The 16,310-nt window shown below is 47.3% G+C and overlaps 1 protein-coding gene across 1 annotated transcript in view; it reads left to right on the forward strand.

Annotated features, from left to right (window-relative positions):
* Positions 1 to 466: 466 nt before the first annotated feature.
* The window catches only part of KCNK1 (potassium two pore domain channel subfamily K member 1), a 58,023-nt gene continuing 42,179 nt past the window's right edge, over positions 467 to 16,310 (forward strand). The window contains exon 1 of the mRNA XM_007103477.4: positions 467 to 1,004. Within this exon, the coding sequence (XP_007103539.1) occupies positions 650 to 1,004 (355 nt within the window). The 5' untranslated portion in view covers positions 467 to 649. The remainder of the gene's footprint in view (positions 1,005 to 16,310) is intronic.

Below are 16,310 nucleotides of genomic sequence, written 5' to 3' on the forward strand. Positions count from 1 at the left end.
CACCAGATTGCTCAACCCGCTCCGCCCAGTAAGAAAAGATGGAAAGTATTCCAGCGCTCTCTTTGTTGTAATAGTGGCTTTAAGAAGAAATAGGTGGGAAACGGTGTTGCTGGGACTGGGGTCTTGGAGCGGCAGCGAACAGCCCAGAAGTGTGTATACACACACATACACATAAACACACACACGCACGCACGCGAGCACACACTCCCTCCCACCCCGCCTGCCAGGCGGACAGCGAACAGCCAGCCCGTGTGTATACACACACATACATACACATAAACACACGCACGCACGCGAGCACACACTCCCTCCCACCCCGCCTGCCAGGCGCTCGGGCGGGCGGGGAGGGGGAACCCGGGCGGGGTGCCGGAGGCGCCGCGCGGCGGGGCGGGGCGGGGTCCGGGCGGCCCGGGGGGCGGAGTCAAGGGCGGGGACTCCCCGGCCGCGCGCCCAGCCCCCCGCGCAGGCTGCAAGTTTGCTCGGCGGTCTCGGGCGACTCTCGGGCGCTACCTGAACCGGCCACCACGTCAGCGCCACATCATCTGGGTTTTTTCTATTTGCAAGGAAACAGGAAAAGAAGGGCGAAGAAGCTCTCCGGAGCGGGCGGGCCGGTCTGCGGCGCGGGCCTCGCTGCCGGGCGGCGGAGAAGATGCTGCAGTCCCTGGCCGGCAGCTCGTGCGTGCGCCTGGTGGAGCGGCACCGCTCGGCCTGGTGCTTCGGCTTCCTGGTGCTCGGCTACCTGCTCTACCTGGTCTTCGGCGCCGTGGTCTTCTCGTCGGTGGAGCTGCCCTACGAGGACCTGCTGCGCCAGGAGCTGCGCAAGCTGAAGCGGCGCTTTCTGGAGGAGCACGAATGCCTGTCGGAGCCGCAGCTCGAGCAGTTCCTGGGCCGGGTGCTGGAGGCCAGCAACTACGGCGTGTCGGTACTCAGCAACGCCTCGGGCAACTGGAACTGGGACTTCACCTCCGCGCTCTTCTTCGCCAGCACCGTGCTCTCCACCACAGGTAGGAGGCCCGGCCCGCGCCCCCGGCCCCGATCGGCCGGCCCCCTGATCCGCCCACCCCCACCCTTCCTCCTTCCATCCCCGGGTCCCTCCGGCTTTGGTCACTGGGGACCGGCTCCGCGGCGCCGGAATCCGGCGAGGTGGCCTCAGAGCGCGCCTCGGGGGTGGCCGCCCGGAACTCTTGGATCGTGGTCCCTAACCCTTCGGCCTGGGCGGCTGCAGGGGTCCCTCGGGCTGCGGTTTTTAGTTCGCGACATCCTACACCGGACCGTCCGGTTGCAGTCCGTACCGTCCTGGCCAGCGCGCGGCGAGGCCGGGGCTGGTGGAAACTCTCCGGTGCTCCGAGGGCGCTCACCTCCCTCCCGCCCCCATCCCGTCCGGCCGAGGCTGCGGAACGCGTTGAAGGGTCACCTTCCGGAGGGGGCCTCTCTTCGCATGATGCATTGGTGTTTTCGGCTCTTCTCTGTCGTGGGGGCCGTTTTAGGGTTAGCCGAGTGACATCGCTCTGCTCTTCGCAGGTGACCTCTGAGCGCACAGGCCGATCCGGTTTCTTTTCGGAGCGTGAGGAGGGATAAGGGAAGGGAGCATCCGATTGCCCGCGAACCGGCAAAATGGGGGCACCCTGATTCAGCATTTTTTTTTTTTTTTCAACTTTCCGTGTGCGAGGCCACCCTTCAACTCCTAAGCGCCACTTCGCTCGCACCGCTCACGCGGCAGGACGTTCACGGATGGAGGATGTCCTGGGGGCGGGAGGAGGCCGGCCCCACGCCCCAGGGCGCCGAAACTGTGCCAGATTGGATGGAGCAGGCTGAGATGTCCCAGCCGTGGCTAAGTGAGGCGCGTGTATACCTGAGGGGGAGGTGTTATCCATTGGGGTTTGGACCCTGGAAAGTGGTCTCAGAGAGCATCCAGCGCGCCGTCCCGTCGCTATCCATGAGGTCAGTTCTTTGAACAGTCCATCTTGGCTTCCACAAGGTCACACGCTTCCTGGTTGCCGGTGTCGTCCTGGAACCTGGGCCTCGTGATTTCCCTGCCAGGACGTGCCAGTACCCCATCCCCCCACCTTTACAGGTGAATCAACTTTGTGTTTCTCGGATTCTGCCTTCTCCCCATCCCCTCTCGTCGCCTCCCAGGGTCTATTTCTTTATAATCCCCTTGGGTTAAACCCAGCTCTGCTAATTATTTGGTAATGAGTAATGGTATACTACCCAGGTATCATGTAATACGGTGATTCAGAAGTGTGGGGTGAATTACTAAACTGACAGGAGTCTGTCCTGCAATAAACAGAAGTAGAATTCTACTTTGTATTGTGATGCTTTCTAAAAGTAGCCTTAAGACAGACCTGTTATCTTACTTTTTAACTTTTCCAACGCTGCTCTTTAGTTTTTTTTCTCCCGACCAGTCCAGCTTTCACTGTCTTTACCTCACCCTGTTCCTTAGATCCTTTAGAACTCACCTTGTCTTTCCTTTGGAGTATGTTTGTGCTAAATCGGGAATCATTTCTTCTCTGCAGAAGTAAGTGGTTTCACTGAGCTGCAGAAGGTCTACAACTAGGTCACAATGTTGGGTAAATATTATGGAGAATGATGATAACTTTAAGTATTTTCTAAATAACGGTACTTCAGAGATGGAACAGGAGTAAGAACAGTATTATGAGGAAAAGAACAGGTTTGCTGCTCCTGGGTGGGATTTTCCATCACTGACGCAGCTCTTGTATAATCTCAACATCAGATGCACCTAATTAAATGTCAAAAATACTAGTTTACATCTTGAACAGACAATTCTTTCCCAGATTCCCTCCCTCCCTTTTTGCAACTAGGAAAATCTGTAGTTCTTGTTTAAAAAAAAAAAAAAAAAAGGTGGGGAAAGACGTCTTATTATTGGTATTCAGATTGCATTGTAGTTCCTAAGAAAGTGTGTATTCAGGCAAAACAAGAGTTCATTTAGGAAATCAGTGCAAGGGGGCACTTAAGGATAAACTAGATGAAAAACATTTGCTTATTGGTTTGTAAAATTAGCAAATCAGTGAATTCTTGTCATTGATAGAACAGAATTTACTAATTCAAATAGAATGTTAATAAAAATGTAGAATTTTATTCTAAATCATAGATACTCTTTTCTCGGTTTTATATTGACCCATCCTGTGACATGTTTGATGTTCTATGTGTTACTGGTTTTGTGGCAGAGGATCAGGTAATTTTTAGGGTCAATCTAGTGTACTTCATTGCTACAAAAATATTTTCTGGAAGAGTACCAGGCAACTCAAATGAATTGGAATCGTGGTTTATGCTTCTCTTCAGGTAGATACTAGACACGCTGTAATTTTTTTTTTCCTTTTTGAGTTTTACTTTATTTTTGTATACAACAGGTTCTTATTAGTTATCCATTTTATACATATTAGTGTATATATGTCAATCCCAATCTCCCAATTCATCAAAGCACCCCCTGCCCCCCCCAACCCCGCCAGCTGTAATTTTTTAAAAACTCTTCTACCAGGGATGATGGCAACTCACTGAGATAATTGTCACCCTGTCAATCAGTGCAGTCCACCCCTGCCTTGGCCAGAATGGTAACAATGGGTGTTACAAAGTTGCGGTTCTTGGTAATCATCATCATAACACAGGAACACGAACTCACTGATGGCAGAATCTTCTCCCAGAAAGTACAAGCTTCCATTTCTGGAAAGAACTGGGTAAAGTCTTCCTTCATGGTCTGTTTGGAAGAAGCCTTAAGTTGGTAATTCAGCAATGTTCTCTTCATTCTTTGCTCTGCCAAGGACTCTGAATTATTTCCAGCAAATAATTGAACATCTCTTTACTTCTTGATTATAAAAAGATCTACAGCAACATCTACATGGACTTCGTGAGCATGGAAGAAATTGCAGTCAACTTTTACCTTTTCAGAGGGCAGGGCTGTATAAAAATAAAAGGAGGTTATTATACATGTGGGTATTTCCCACATAACTTTTATACTGTGATTTTTTTTCAAGGATTAAAGAAATAATGTCTAGGTGACACTTGGAGAGTAAGAAATAATTTTTATTAAAGTTGTCTTTGGTAGCCATATAAATTGGTGAACAATCTCATTCATTCTTAAGAACAGTTTGTCCAAAAACGGGTGTGAATTTCATGTACAATATTCTTAGCAAAAGCCAAATACAAAAAAGTATTAGTCTGTAATTCCATTTATGTGACGTTCTAGAATAAACAAAATTAACATCTAGTGAAATATACAGTGGAAGAGAGGTAAGGACTAGGGGATAATTCTGAATGAGGAATGAGCACAAAAGTAATTTCTGGGGCTTCCCTGGTGGCGCAGTGGTTGAGAATCCGCCTGCTGATGCAGGGGACACGGGTTCGTGCCCCGGTCCAGGAAGATCCCACATGCCGCGGAGCGGCTGGGCCCGTGAGCCATGGCCGCTGAGCCTGCGTGTCCGGAGCCTGTGCTCCGCAACGGGAGAGGCCACAACAGTGAGAGGCCCGCGTACCACAAAAAAAAAAAAAAAAGTAATTTCTGGGGTGATGGAAGTAATCTGCTTATTGATAGGACTGTAGTTGACACTGGTGTATGAATATATCCAAATACATTGAATTTTGAACTTTGGATTTGTACATTTGACCATGTGTAAATTTTACCTAAAATAAGGGAACCATAAACAGCAACAATATTATATGTATAAAAATGATTACTACAGACATCTAGAGGGTAGTTACTAATAAATGGCAGGATGGAGTGTTATTCTGGAGGGTCTCATATGTGTCTTCTTAGTTACTAGTGTGTTACATTTTGTAATTTAGATGGGGCGTGTTTAGATAGTTGTCTTTATAATAATTTTAAAATATACAAATATGTTTGATATACTATTCTGTACATAAATTTCAGTACTTAACACAAGGTTGAAAGTTTATGTGGAGTGAAAAGGTTTTGCTGATAGCTATGCTAATTGTTGAAAAAGAAGAACCAAGGGGTATGTTCAACCCAGGCTCCTGATTTGTCCCTCCCCCCAGCGTCTCCCCTTTGGTAGCCATGGGTTTGTTTTCAGGATCTGTGAGTCTGTTTCTGTTTTGTAAGTAAGTTCATTTGTATCGTTTTTTAAATGGGATTCCACATATGAGTGATATCAAGTGATGTGGGAAAAGGTAATGGGAGGTGACTGATGGATCCTTAGTTTTCAGATTGTTTTCAGAAGAAGTGTATTTTCACTGACAACAGATATTTATAGAGCTCTTAGAACAGAATAGGGGTGGGTCAACTATGGCTTCAGGGTCAAATCTGACCCACCACCTATTTTTGTGTGCCCCAAACTAAGAATGGTTTTTATATCTTCAAGTAGCTGAAAAAAAGTCAAAAGGAAAACAGTACTTCCTGACACATTAAAGTTTTTTGGAAATCACATTTCAGCATCCATAAACGAATTTTATTGCTGTACAGACACACACCCATTTGCTTCTGTATTATGTTTGCTTTCCACATCCAATGGCATAGCTGAGGGTTGTGAAACTAGAGGCCCATGTGCCCTAAAATATTAACTGTCTGGCCTTTTGTAGAAAAAGTTTGCCAGCCCCTCCTTAAAATAATGCTTGGAGGGAACTCTAAGTCAGAGGAGTTCTAAGTGCCTTACTTCCTTTTGGAAAACTTTCTAGAAGACAGTTTAGCACCTCAGGTTTCTTTTTGCTGTTTTTTTAAGTGGTTTGCAACATGTAAATTATGCATTGCCACCCATAGCCTCTTCCAGAACAAATGATTGTTTATTATAGGATGTGTCACTAGTTTTTGGTCAAATCTGTGACACGCTGCTTTTTTTCTTTTTTTTTTTAATGGTGACAGAGCTATACTTCATGTTGGGATTACCTTATCTAAAATGTGCGGTAAATACTATATTATATCTGGAGCAGAAATGACAGCAAGGAAGGAAATTCCACCAGAAGCAAACAGGCAAACTCTATCAGCCAGCAGAGAGATCTGACATCCCACGTGCAGAAGTTTGCACTATTTATTCACAGGAGAGCCTTTGGTCTTGATTTTGAGCCTTTACATTTAATTCTAACAAATTCAATGATCTGGTTTTCAATCCCCTAAAAAATGAAAAAAGGAAAGGCACAGCTCCAGGCAAACAAAAGAGAAAGGTCATGAAAAGACACATACCTTAAAAACCAGGGAAATAAAATGATACTGTGTGCCAGGCAGTATTTCCATATGTTACCTTCCGTGTATTGCCAGGAAGTGATGAGGTGTAGGTGTCATTATCCTCACTTTACAGAGGCTGGGACGGAAGTTTTGCTTGAGTGACTTCTCTAACTAGGTCACAGAGCTAGAAGTGACTGGCCTTGATTTGAATCCAGACATGTCTGAATTAAGAACTTGAGTTTTACCTAGTGTCTGGGCATAGGGGGTTGTTTGGGGATGACTCCTGTCCCCCAGATTCAGATGTTGAAGTCCTCACCCCAGTACTTCAACATGTGACTATATACTTGGAGGTAGGACCTTTGAAGAGGTGATTAAGTTAAAATGAGGACCCAGTGAGAAGGTGGCCATCTGCAAGCCAAGGAGAGAGGCCTCAGAAAAAACCAACCCTGCAGACACCTTGACCTTGAACTTCCAGCCTCCAGAATTGGGAGAAAATAAATTTCTTTGTTCAAGTCACCCAGTCACTTTGTAATGGCAGCCCCAGCAAACTAATACAGAATTACTCAGGTAATTATTTTTTAGTTGTACAAATAACCCCTCCACGCCTCCCCCCCAAAATATAGGAGCACAAACATAATTTTTAAGGTCTTTACTGTTGCAGCCAACAGTTTCATTTGTCTGGGTTGGACTGGACATCCTTGTTTTAGAACACAGTCTAGTAATTGATATAATTGAAATATATTGAATTGATAATTGAAATACCGAGAACAATACTTCAGCATGCTTCTGTTTAAGAAAACACAGACGTATGTGATAAATTCTAGAAACATTTCCATCCAATAATGATCAAAGAGTAGATATTAGTGTTTAATGTGTAAACCCATACCTGTCTATAGAACATCAGTTCCTTAGTATTTTGAAAGGTTTTTTTTTTTTCAAGACTATAAATACGCTGTTATCTGTGCCTGTTTTATGGCACCTGGGACATACTGTACTGTTATAAATGAATGTATCTTGAAAGAAAGTATGTGTTGCTTTTGTGATATGACTGTAAGTCTTGTCAAGAATACAATCTCCAATTATCCCAGTAGCCTAGGGGGAAGTCTGGTGCCTTTCAGGACAAGTAGTTTTATGGCACTGATGGTCGTTGGGGCAGAGCACCTGTTGTCGTGGAGGAGGAGAGTGCTGGAAGTTTGGAGCAAGTGGAATTGCTAGTGGTCAACCGTTTTAACCCATACCAATGTCCAGCTCACGTGGGTCAGCTTACTACAAGCTGGCTTCAGGCACGGAGACGGTGTCTACACCGTACACTCTCCTTGGCGTAGTTAGAGTGCCCTGTGCTAGATTTTATTCTTAAGAGATGTCATCATTCGATCCCAAGTGTGGCCAAATCTGTGAAAGACTGAGATGCTTTGCTTCTCCGTTGACTGGCGTGTGACCATACCGCCTCTTACTGGCACGAGACAAAGGCTGTCTCTCTATCGAAAAGTGGGCAACTTCGGAGGTGTCGTCTTCACCACCATGATGTTTCCTTCTCTCTCCTTCACTCAGTTGGTGCTCAGACTTTCTTTGTTCCTTCTGGGTAGATTCCTTGTCCTCAGAGTCTGTGGCCACTCTCTGTCGGGGCAGGGCTGTGCCCCTGACCTGAGGTCAAAATGAAGAAAGTGGGGTGGGGAGTTGCCGGCTTTCTTATTCCACACTTTCAACAAATAAAAACTATATTCTGTAGTTTTCAAGGAATATGCCATACTTTTGCTTGACTCTCATGGGTTTCTCTGCTCTTTTCCAATAAGTTTCTTTGTTTTGATTGTTCGTTTTAAATCTGGATGATGGAGGTGTAATTTTGTACAGGAAAATATATCCTTTTTAAGTATACAGCTGTATGAATTTTCCCACCAACATCATCAAGATAGAGAATACATCCATCACCCTACAAAGTTTCTTTATGCTCTTTTCTTGTCACTTTCTTCTACCCAAAGTCAGAAACTGACGACTACTTTGCTGTAGCTTTTCTAGAATGTCATATAAATGAAATGATATGGTATGCAAAAAAAAAAAAAAAAAAAAAAAGAAGGGGGGTTGGAGGTATAGAGGGGCTGTATCTGAAAGGGCTGTGTGATTCTCTCCCTGAGCATGAATCAGACCAGCAGGGCTTCTCTGTTATTTTCTAGCCGTGTTCATGTTTCTCCTCTTGAACTGGTAAAACAGAATCAATTCTTATATTAGAGAGATTAATTGGGTTATGTTAGACATGGGCAGTGTTTTTTAATTGGCTCCCATATGCTCAATCCCAGATCAGAGTCTGCTTGCATTGGCTACTCGGGCTCAGGTCGACTTGCTCTGTGAAATCAAAGCCTGCCCTCTGAAGCCTGGGTGGATTGATACCTGGTGATGAGCTTTAGGCAGAAAGCTCCTGGGGAACTCAGAGACCCAGTGCATGCAGTGTCAGTATAACCCTGGCTAATGGGCGCAGAGCAGAGACAGCAAAATCACACAGAATAAAAAATGCTAGTTTTCATTTGTCTTGAGTGTGGTCCATAGATTGCACATGAGAATAAGAGTTGGAGGCTCTGATGATAATGTCCGGCCTTTGTTACTGCTTTGGTGGCACCGTGACCCGAGTTATGCTGTTTAATCAAGTCGATGCCTCAGTCCCTTCTACTCAGCTTTATGGAAGCCTCATGCGGTTTATTCAGACCCTGGTTTTCATTGTTTGGTCTGCAGCACAGTCTGATCAGTGAGCCTTCTGCCTGATGGCTCCCGTAACGCCTTGTGTACCACCTTATGTTGGAAAAGTCCATTCTTCTGTTACAGCACTTACCACCTTGTACTGACATCATTTGTTTTCCTATCTGACCTCTCTCCCAAGAGCGGCCCTGAGGATGAGCACATTCTCAGCCTCCTTTCCCATCCCCAGCACTCAGTAGGTCCTCATTAAGTGCAATTTAAGGCACATTTCTTCACACTTGGGAATCTGTTTCCTCTTCTGGAAAATGAGGAAGGTTCTAAAGATGTTCTTCATTTTCAAGAGACCTTAGATATAATTCCATTGCCTTGATGAAGAAACAGAGGTCCAAATTGCTTTAATAACTTTCGAAGTTATTCATATTGTCGACTGAAAAATTTTGCACAACCTAAAAGCTGAGAATTTTGTTTTATTCGGCGGACATTCTGAGGACTTCAAGCTTGGGACACAGCATCTCAGATAACTGTGAGGGACTGCTCTGAAGAGGCAAAGGGGGAGCCAGGATATAGAGGAGTTTTTGCAACAGAGACCAGGTAGTCAGAACATCAAGAGATTACTGTTAATTAAGGAAAATAGGACCTCTCAAGTTAAGGAATTTAGTGCTTTTCTACGTAGGGGAAGATGCAAAGTCTGGGCTCACTGAAGTCATTCCTTTGATATGCACCTCAGCTGTCTGAGGCCAGTATCCTGTGCTTCTAATCCTGAGTCTCAGGATCCACGATCGGGCGGCTGTAATGTGAAGGCTTGATGGCTGCAACATTGTTTACTGATATATAGCAGGCAATATTTTTTATTCACAGTATAAAAGTAGTTGTAGCTGAGTGCCTCATGTCTACTCAGTGCCCTGTGACGGGTCCTAGGTGATCTAAAGGAAGGACGGAGGGATTCTTAAGCCAGTGTTTATTGGGCCCTTGGGGATCTTGCCTTCCTGGATGTGTCCATCTAGGAGGGGGAGAGATGCAGGAAACAAGATAACTAAGTTAAATGCATAGTACGTACCATGAGGATAAATCTCCTAAGGAGAAACATCCTGCAGCAAAGGGAACCAAGGAGCTAGGGAGCATGTATTAGTGTGTACTCTGGGCAGGGTGGGGTCCAGGAGGGTGGTCTTTGATGAGGAAGCCAAAAGAGGCCTTCCTGAGGAGACAGCATTTGAGTAAGGAGCTGAAGAAGGTGGGAGGCCATTATACAGCCATCTGGGGAACTGTGTTCCAGGACAGGGTCCCCATATTGGAGGGGCAGCTGGAAAGCCACTGTGGCTGGATCCCAGTGAGAGGGGGAGTGATGGGGCCCGTGGTGGAGGATGTCATAGGCCACTGCAGAGCATCTGGCTGTTCTCTCAGCAAAGTGGAGAGTACTGAGAGATTTTTAGTAAAGGGCGGTGGAAGTAGGTGGTGAGAGTGGTCAGATTTCAGGTACGTATTGATGATAGGACCAACAGGGTTTGCTGATGGATTGGATGCGACTTGTGAGACAAAGTGGTCAAGAGGGACGCCCCCCCGCCCTAGGTTTTTGGTCAGAGCCCCTGGCCGTGTGGAGACGGAGGGAAAGCTGGGGAAGGATCGGGTGTTGGGTGGAGCTCAGATATGGGCCTGCTGAACTTGAGATCCCTACTGGGTGTCCAGGGGTCTCCACAAAGCATACACTCACCCCAGTGTGGTGGCCTGGGGAGACTGTAACTGCTTGCATTTGTTCAGCGGGCCTTGATTTCAGGTAACATCACGTGCATCATTTATCTGACTGCAGAGGTTAAAGGCTTTTGAGGGGTGATATCTGAACTTGTCCTTGAAGGAAAAAGAGAGTGTCCTTAAACAGAAAAGAGGGAAAGGTTCTCAGATTGAAAATGTGAATTCTTTGGGCTGAGTTGCCCTTTGATGAATGCATTTAACCATAGTTGAAACTCTGTGCTTTAACCTCCAAGCTAAGAAAGAGCATCTAAACTGTCATATTGTTTTCTACTTTAGTATTATGTAAGGCTGTGTGGGAAACTGGTGGGGAAAGGGTAGAAGGGTTTGCTTCATATTTTCTTAAGTTTAACAGTCGTATATTTAGCATTTGATGTAGTTCAGTGTAAAATTTACATTATATTTTGTCCAAAGAAAAACAATAAATAAATATCTTTGGTATACTTTTTTTAGGAGCAGCTAACATTAAAGTTAGGAAGGAATCAATCTAGGTCGCTTCTATTTTTAGGAAGTAAATAAGAAAAAACATGAGTTTTTTGTTTTTCCCACAAGGGATCTAGACATTTTCAGAGTCTGTCAGTTTCAAATAAATACATTTACAGTTTGTAACAGATGGGAAAATTATCATGTGACTCAGAAAACCACCTGAGTCATTTTCATTTCTTCAGAGTATTTTGTTTTTTTAAGTTGGCCAAATTAACACTTGAAATGATCCCATTTGTATAGCTCCCTGCTCATGGCCATCCATGGTCTAAGCATCCTCTTCTTTTTCTCAAATTGTTGTTTTTTTGATGTCGCCTCCGCTTGTGCATAACAGGAAGGAAAGCAGAGTGTTTGAAACTAGAATTAAAAGGTTAAAACCTTCTTGTAACTAAAATTCTTCAAATGTTTGAACACTGGTTGCCAAGGCACTCAATTATTTAAATACTGGTGTTAGGTGGATTAAGTTAATTAAAGCAGCCGGAGAGGCTGTTCCCACAGCTGCCTGGGTGTCAGATGCCCCACTAAGTTCTGAGCCGGGAGGGAAGCCTCCACATCACGACCTACCTGCCACCAGTGCTGTGACTTGAGCCATGGCAGCAAAACAGCCACTGGCCAGTGACACAGATGCAGTGCCCAGCGGGGGGAGCGGAGCCCCAGCCTCACCCCCGCCAAGGGGGCCAGCAATCTTCCACCTTGTGCGCCCCGCCTCCCCGATGCATCTTATATTTAAAGATGGAAAGGACAAACTGAAATTGACAATGACAGGGACAAAAATGCAACCTTCTGTTAGTAGTTTATGGAATACGATCTAAGCCTGCATTCGTTCTCCTAGCAGCTCTGGCTGAACATCTACTATTTAAAAAGATCATCGGGGCTTTCCTGGTGGCGCAGTGGTTGAGAATCTGCCTGCTAATGCAGGGGACACGGGTTCGAGCCCTGGTCTGGGAGGATCCCACATGCCGTGGAGCGGCTAGGCCTTGAGCCACAACTACTGAGCCTGCGCGTCTGGAGCCTGTAGGCCGCGATAGCGAGAGGCGCGCGCACCGCGATGAAGAGTGGCCCCCCGCTTGCCATAACTAGAGAAAGCCCTCGCACAGACACAAAGACGCAACACAGCAAAAATAAATAAATTAACTAATACACTCCTACCGCCAACATCTTAAAAATAAATAAATAAATAAATAAATTAAAAAAAATAAAAAGATCATCTGAAGGAGGCTGAAAAGGCATATTTGCCACCTGTATTTCCTCTCTCACTTCATGCACAACTTCGTTTTGTGTGTTGATCGGTGCTGGTCATCTCCCGCCCGGGCAGGGCTGTGTCACTACCCAGGGCTGGTGGGGGAGCGTGTGTCCCAGGGATTTCTCCTGCCATCCTGGTGTGGCCCTCTGCAGTGTCCACACGGCCAGCCAAGAGCAAGGGCACCTCTAGGCAGTGTCCCTCCTAACCGCCGGCAGGGCTGGCTTTCTCTCACTAGCCCGGGGACTGGAGCTGTGGAGTGCGATTGTCCTCAGTGATATCAGACTGAATTAATATGACAAGGTCCAGTGTGATGAGTGAAAAGCGACCATCGTGAATTATTTTTAGGATGAAGTTTTACTTTGAGATGTACTGATGGACTAGACCTAGGCTTAAGTCAGTGTTACTAAAAGTGTTCTTTGGGGAGCTTTAAAGAGTAAGCCTAGGGGCCTGAGGGAAAGGTGGTGGGATGGGAGGCCTGAAAGGCTTGATCTGAGGACCAGAACAAGACCTCATCGGCAGGAATCCGTTGATAATCTCTCTAGAGGTCAGTTGTTTCCTCTGTGCAAGGAAAGGGCTAAGATCCTCCTCCACCTCTGAAGTCCTATGGTCCTAGGTCTTGGGAACGTTTACTGAATACTTACCTAGTCTGTGCCCAGCATGAGGGGCCACATCAAAAGGCTGAAAGAGATAACCACTGACTTCAAAAAGCCTGCAGTCCAGGGACTTCCCAGGTGGCCCAGTAGTTAAGAGTCCGCCATCTAGGACTTCCCTGGTGGCACAATGGTTAGGAATCTGCCTGCTAATGCAGGGGACGCAGGTTCGAGCCCTGGTCCGGGAAGATCCCACGCCGTGGAGCAACTAAGCCCGTGCGCCACAACTACTGGGCCCGCGAGCCACAACTACTGAAGCTCGCGTGCCTAGAGCCCGTGCTCCACAACAAGAGAAGCCACGACAGTGAGAAGCCCGCGCACTGCAACGAAGAGTAGCCCCTGCTCACTGCAACTAGAGAAAGCCTGCACGCAGCAACAAAGACCCAACACAGCCAAAAATAAAGAAAATTTATTTAAAAAAAAAAATCCACTGTCTAATTCAGGGGATGCCATTTCAATCCCTTGTCAGGGAACTAAGATCCCACGTGCCGTGGGGCAACTAAGCCTTTGGGCCAAAACTAGAGAGCTAGCATGCCGCAACTACTGAGCCCACATGCTCTGGAGCCTGATTGCCACAACCAGAGAAGCCCGTGTGCTGCAATGAATACCCAGCACAGCCAAAAAAAAAAAAAAAAAAAGCTGCAGTCCAGCTGTGGACGGTAAACTAATACATAAACAGCTGTACGGGGTATAGACACCTAAGTGCTGAATTGTGTGAGGCCCTGGGGGCAGCTGTAGGATTTTGCAGGGGAGACCAGGGTGGGCTGAGGTGTTCAGAGGAGCCTCACGTGTGCTCAGCACTGGTACCCAAAGAGGAATCAAGCCTGGCCTTCGAGAGAGCATGGGATGCCAGCCTCACCCAGACCAGAGGCACCTGTGGGTGAGCCGCTGAAGAGGTGTACATGTGGAGGCGAGGGCCTCGAATGTGGGAAGCGGAGTTTGCGCATGACTCTGTGGGTAATAGGGAGCCACTGCAGGTTCCTGAGCCTGCGCTATGATGAAGTCTGGCCTGCGGACTGGCTTAAGAGGAGGGAAGCTAAAGGTAGGGACCATGGCTCTGAGGCTTTTGCGGTCATTCAAACACAGGTAGCTTGCACTGAAGAAGAGACAGAAGTGCCCAAAGGACCACCAGAGTATGGAGAGTTGCAGGATGGGGTGGGGAAGGGCCCCAGGAAGAGCTCTCACAGAGCTCGTAAGTGGACATAAATGGGGACTCCTAGGCCCTGGGGCTGTGGGATAAGGGAGATAGATCACCGTGGCTTGGCATACTGAGAATTTCACAGCCCACACCCCCATGAGATTAACGTGGATCATCGCGTGTTGCTTCTGTTGATCAAGTTCTTGCCGGGTGTGTATGTGGCCGGAAACAACCCCAGGCCTGTGTTCCTTCACCTCCTCACCTGTTTGTGGGTTGCCCAGACCCCAGACTTTGGTGTGTTTCTAGGGGACGCAGGGAGGCTATGGCGAGCTGGGTCCCTCCTACCAGGTTCTCGTGGAGCCCGCGCACTGCAACGAAGAGTAGCCCCTGCTCACTGCAACTAGAGAAAGCCTGCACGCAGCAACAAAGACCCAACACAGCCAAAAATAAAGAAAATTTATTTAAAAAAAAAAATCCACTGTCTAATTCAGGGGATGCCATTTCAATCCCTTGTCAGGGAACTAAGATCCCACGTGCCGTGGGGCAACTAAGCCTTTGGGCCAAAACTAGAGAGCTAGCATGCCGCAACTACTGAGCCCACATGCTCTGGAGCCTGATTGCCACAACCAGAGAAGCCCGTGTGCTGCAATGAATACCCAGCACGGCCAAAAAAAAAAAAAAAAAAGCTGCAGTCCAGCTGTGGACGGTAAACTAATACATAAACAGCTGTACGGGGTATAGACACCTAAGTGCTGAATTGTGTGAGGCCCTGGGGGCAGCTGTAGGATTTTGCAGGGGAGACCAGGGTGGGCTGAGGTGTTCAGAGGAGCCTCACGTGTGCTCAGCACTGGTACCCAAAGAGGAATCAAGCCTGGCCTTCGAGAGAGCATGGGATGCCAGCCTCACCCAGACCAGAGGCACCTGTGGGTGAGCCGCTGAAGAGGTGTACATGTGGAGGCGAGGGCCTCGAATGTGGGAAGCGGAGTTTGCGCATGACTCTGTGGGTAATAGGGAGCCACTGCAGGTTCCTGAGCCTGCGCTATGATGAAGTCTGGCCTGCGGACTGGCTTAAGAGGAGGGAAGCTAAAGGTAGGGACCATGGCTCTGAGGCTTTTGCGGTCATTCAAACACAGGTAGCTTGCACTGAAGAAGAGACAGAAGTGCCCAAAGGACCACCAGAGTATGGAGAGTTGCAGGATGGGGTGGGGAAGGGCCCCAGGAAGAGCTCTCACAGAGCTCGTAAGTGGACATAAATGGGGACTCCTAGGCCCTGGGGCTGTGGGATAAGGGAGATAGATCACCGTGGCTTGGCATACTGAGAATTTCACAGCCCACACCCCCATGAGATTAACGTGGATCATCGCGTGTTGCTTCTGTTGATCAAGTTCTTGCCGGGTGTGTATGTGGCCGGAAACAACCCCAGGCCTGTGTTCCTTCACCTCCTCACCTGTTTGTGGGTTGCCCAGACCCCAGACTTTGGTGTGTTTCTAGGGGACGCAGGGAGGCTATGGCGAGCTGGGTCCCTCCTACCAGGTTCTCGTGGCTTCAGCCACAGGATGATGAATAAGCTCTCCAGGCTGTGGCAATCCATGTTTCTCATAGTTAGTATGTCATTTAGTTACAAAGGAGCATTTCTAAATAGTATTGAAAAATTCAAAGTCGGTAGAATAGCCATTCCCCAGATCATGTGTATACTTCTACTTGGCTCTAAGTTAGTTCTCTTTGGACAGACTAAAATCTCAACTTCAGCCTGGTTCCTGAGTGACCAAGCTCTTGACTTTAAAAGAAACATGCATATTATACATGCAGTTCTTTGCATTTCATAATCATTCAAGAGGATTCCCTATTGCACAGACTCAGCATAAGGATGTCTGGCTTCGCTTTAATCTCCTAGTCTTCATTTTTGCTTCAAGGGCAGCCAGTATTACAAGTCCTTTCTTTACAAGGAAGCTGGGATGGCAGAACAGCTGTATGAAAACTCATAAATGCTTTGAGGCAAAGACACCCCTTAGTATACATCTTTAAATTCACAGTCTTGGGCTTCCCTGGTGGCGCAGCGGTTGCGCGTCCGCCTGCCGATGCAGGGGAACCGGGTTCGCGCCCCGGTCTGGGAGGATCCCACATGCCGCGGAGCGACTGGGCCCGTGAGCCATGGCCGATGAGCCTGCGCGTCCGGAGCCTGTGCTCCGCAACGGGAGAGGCCACAACAGAGGGAGGCCCGCATACCACAAAAAA

The sequence above is a fragment of the Physeter macrocephalus genome, chromosome 20 (assembly GCF_002837175.3).
Source record: "Physeter macrocephalus isolate SW-GA chromosome 20, ASM283717v5, whole genome shotgun sequence".
In the NCBI taxonomy this organism is placed as follows: domain Eukaryota; kingdom Metazoa; phylum Chordata; class Mammalia; order Artiodactyla; family Physeteridae; genus Physeter; species Physeter macrocephalus.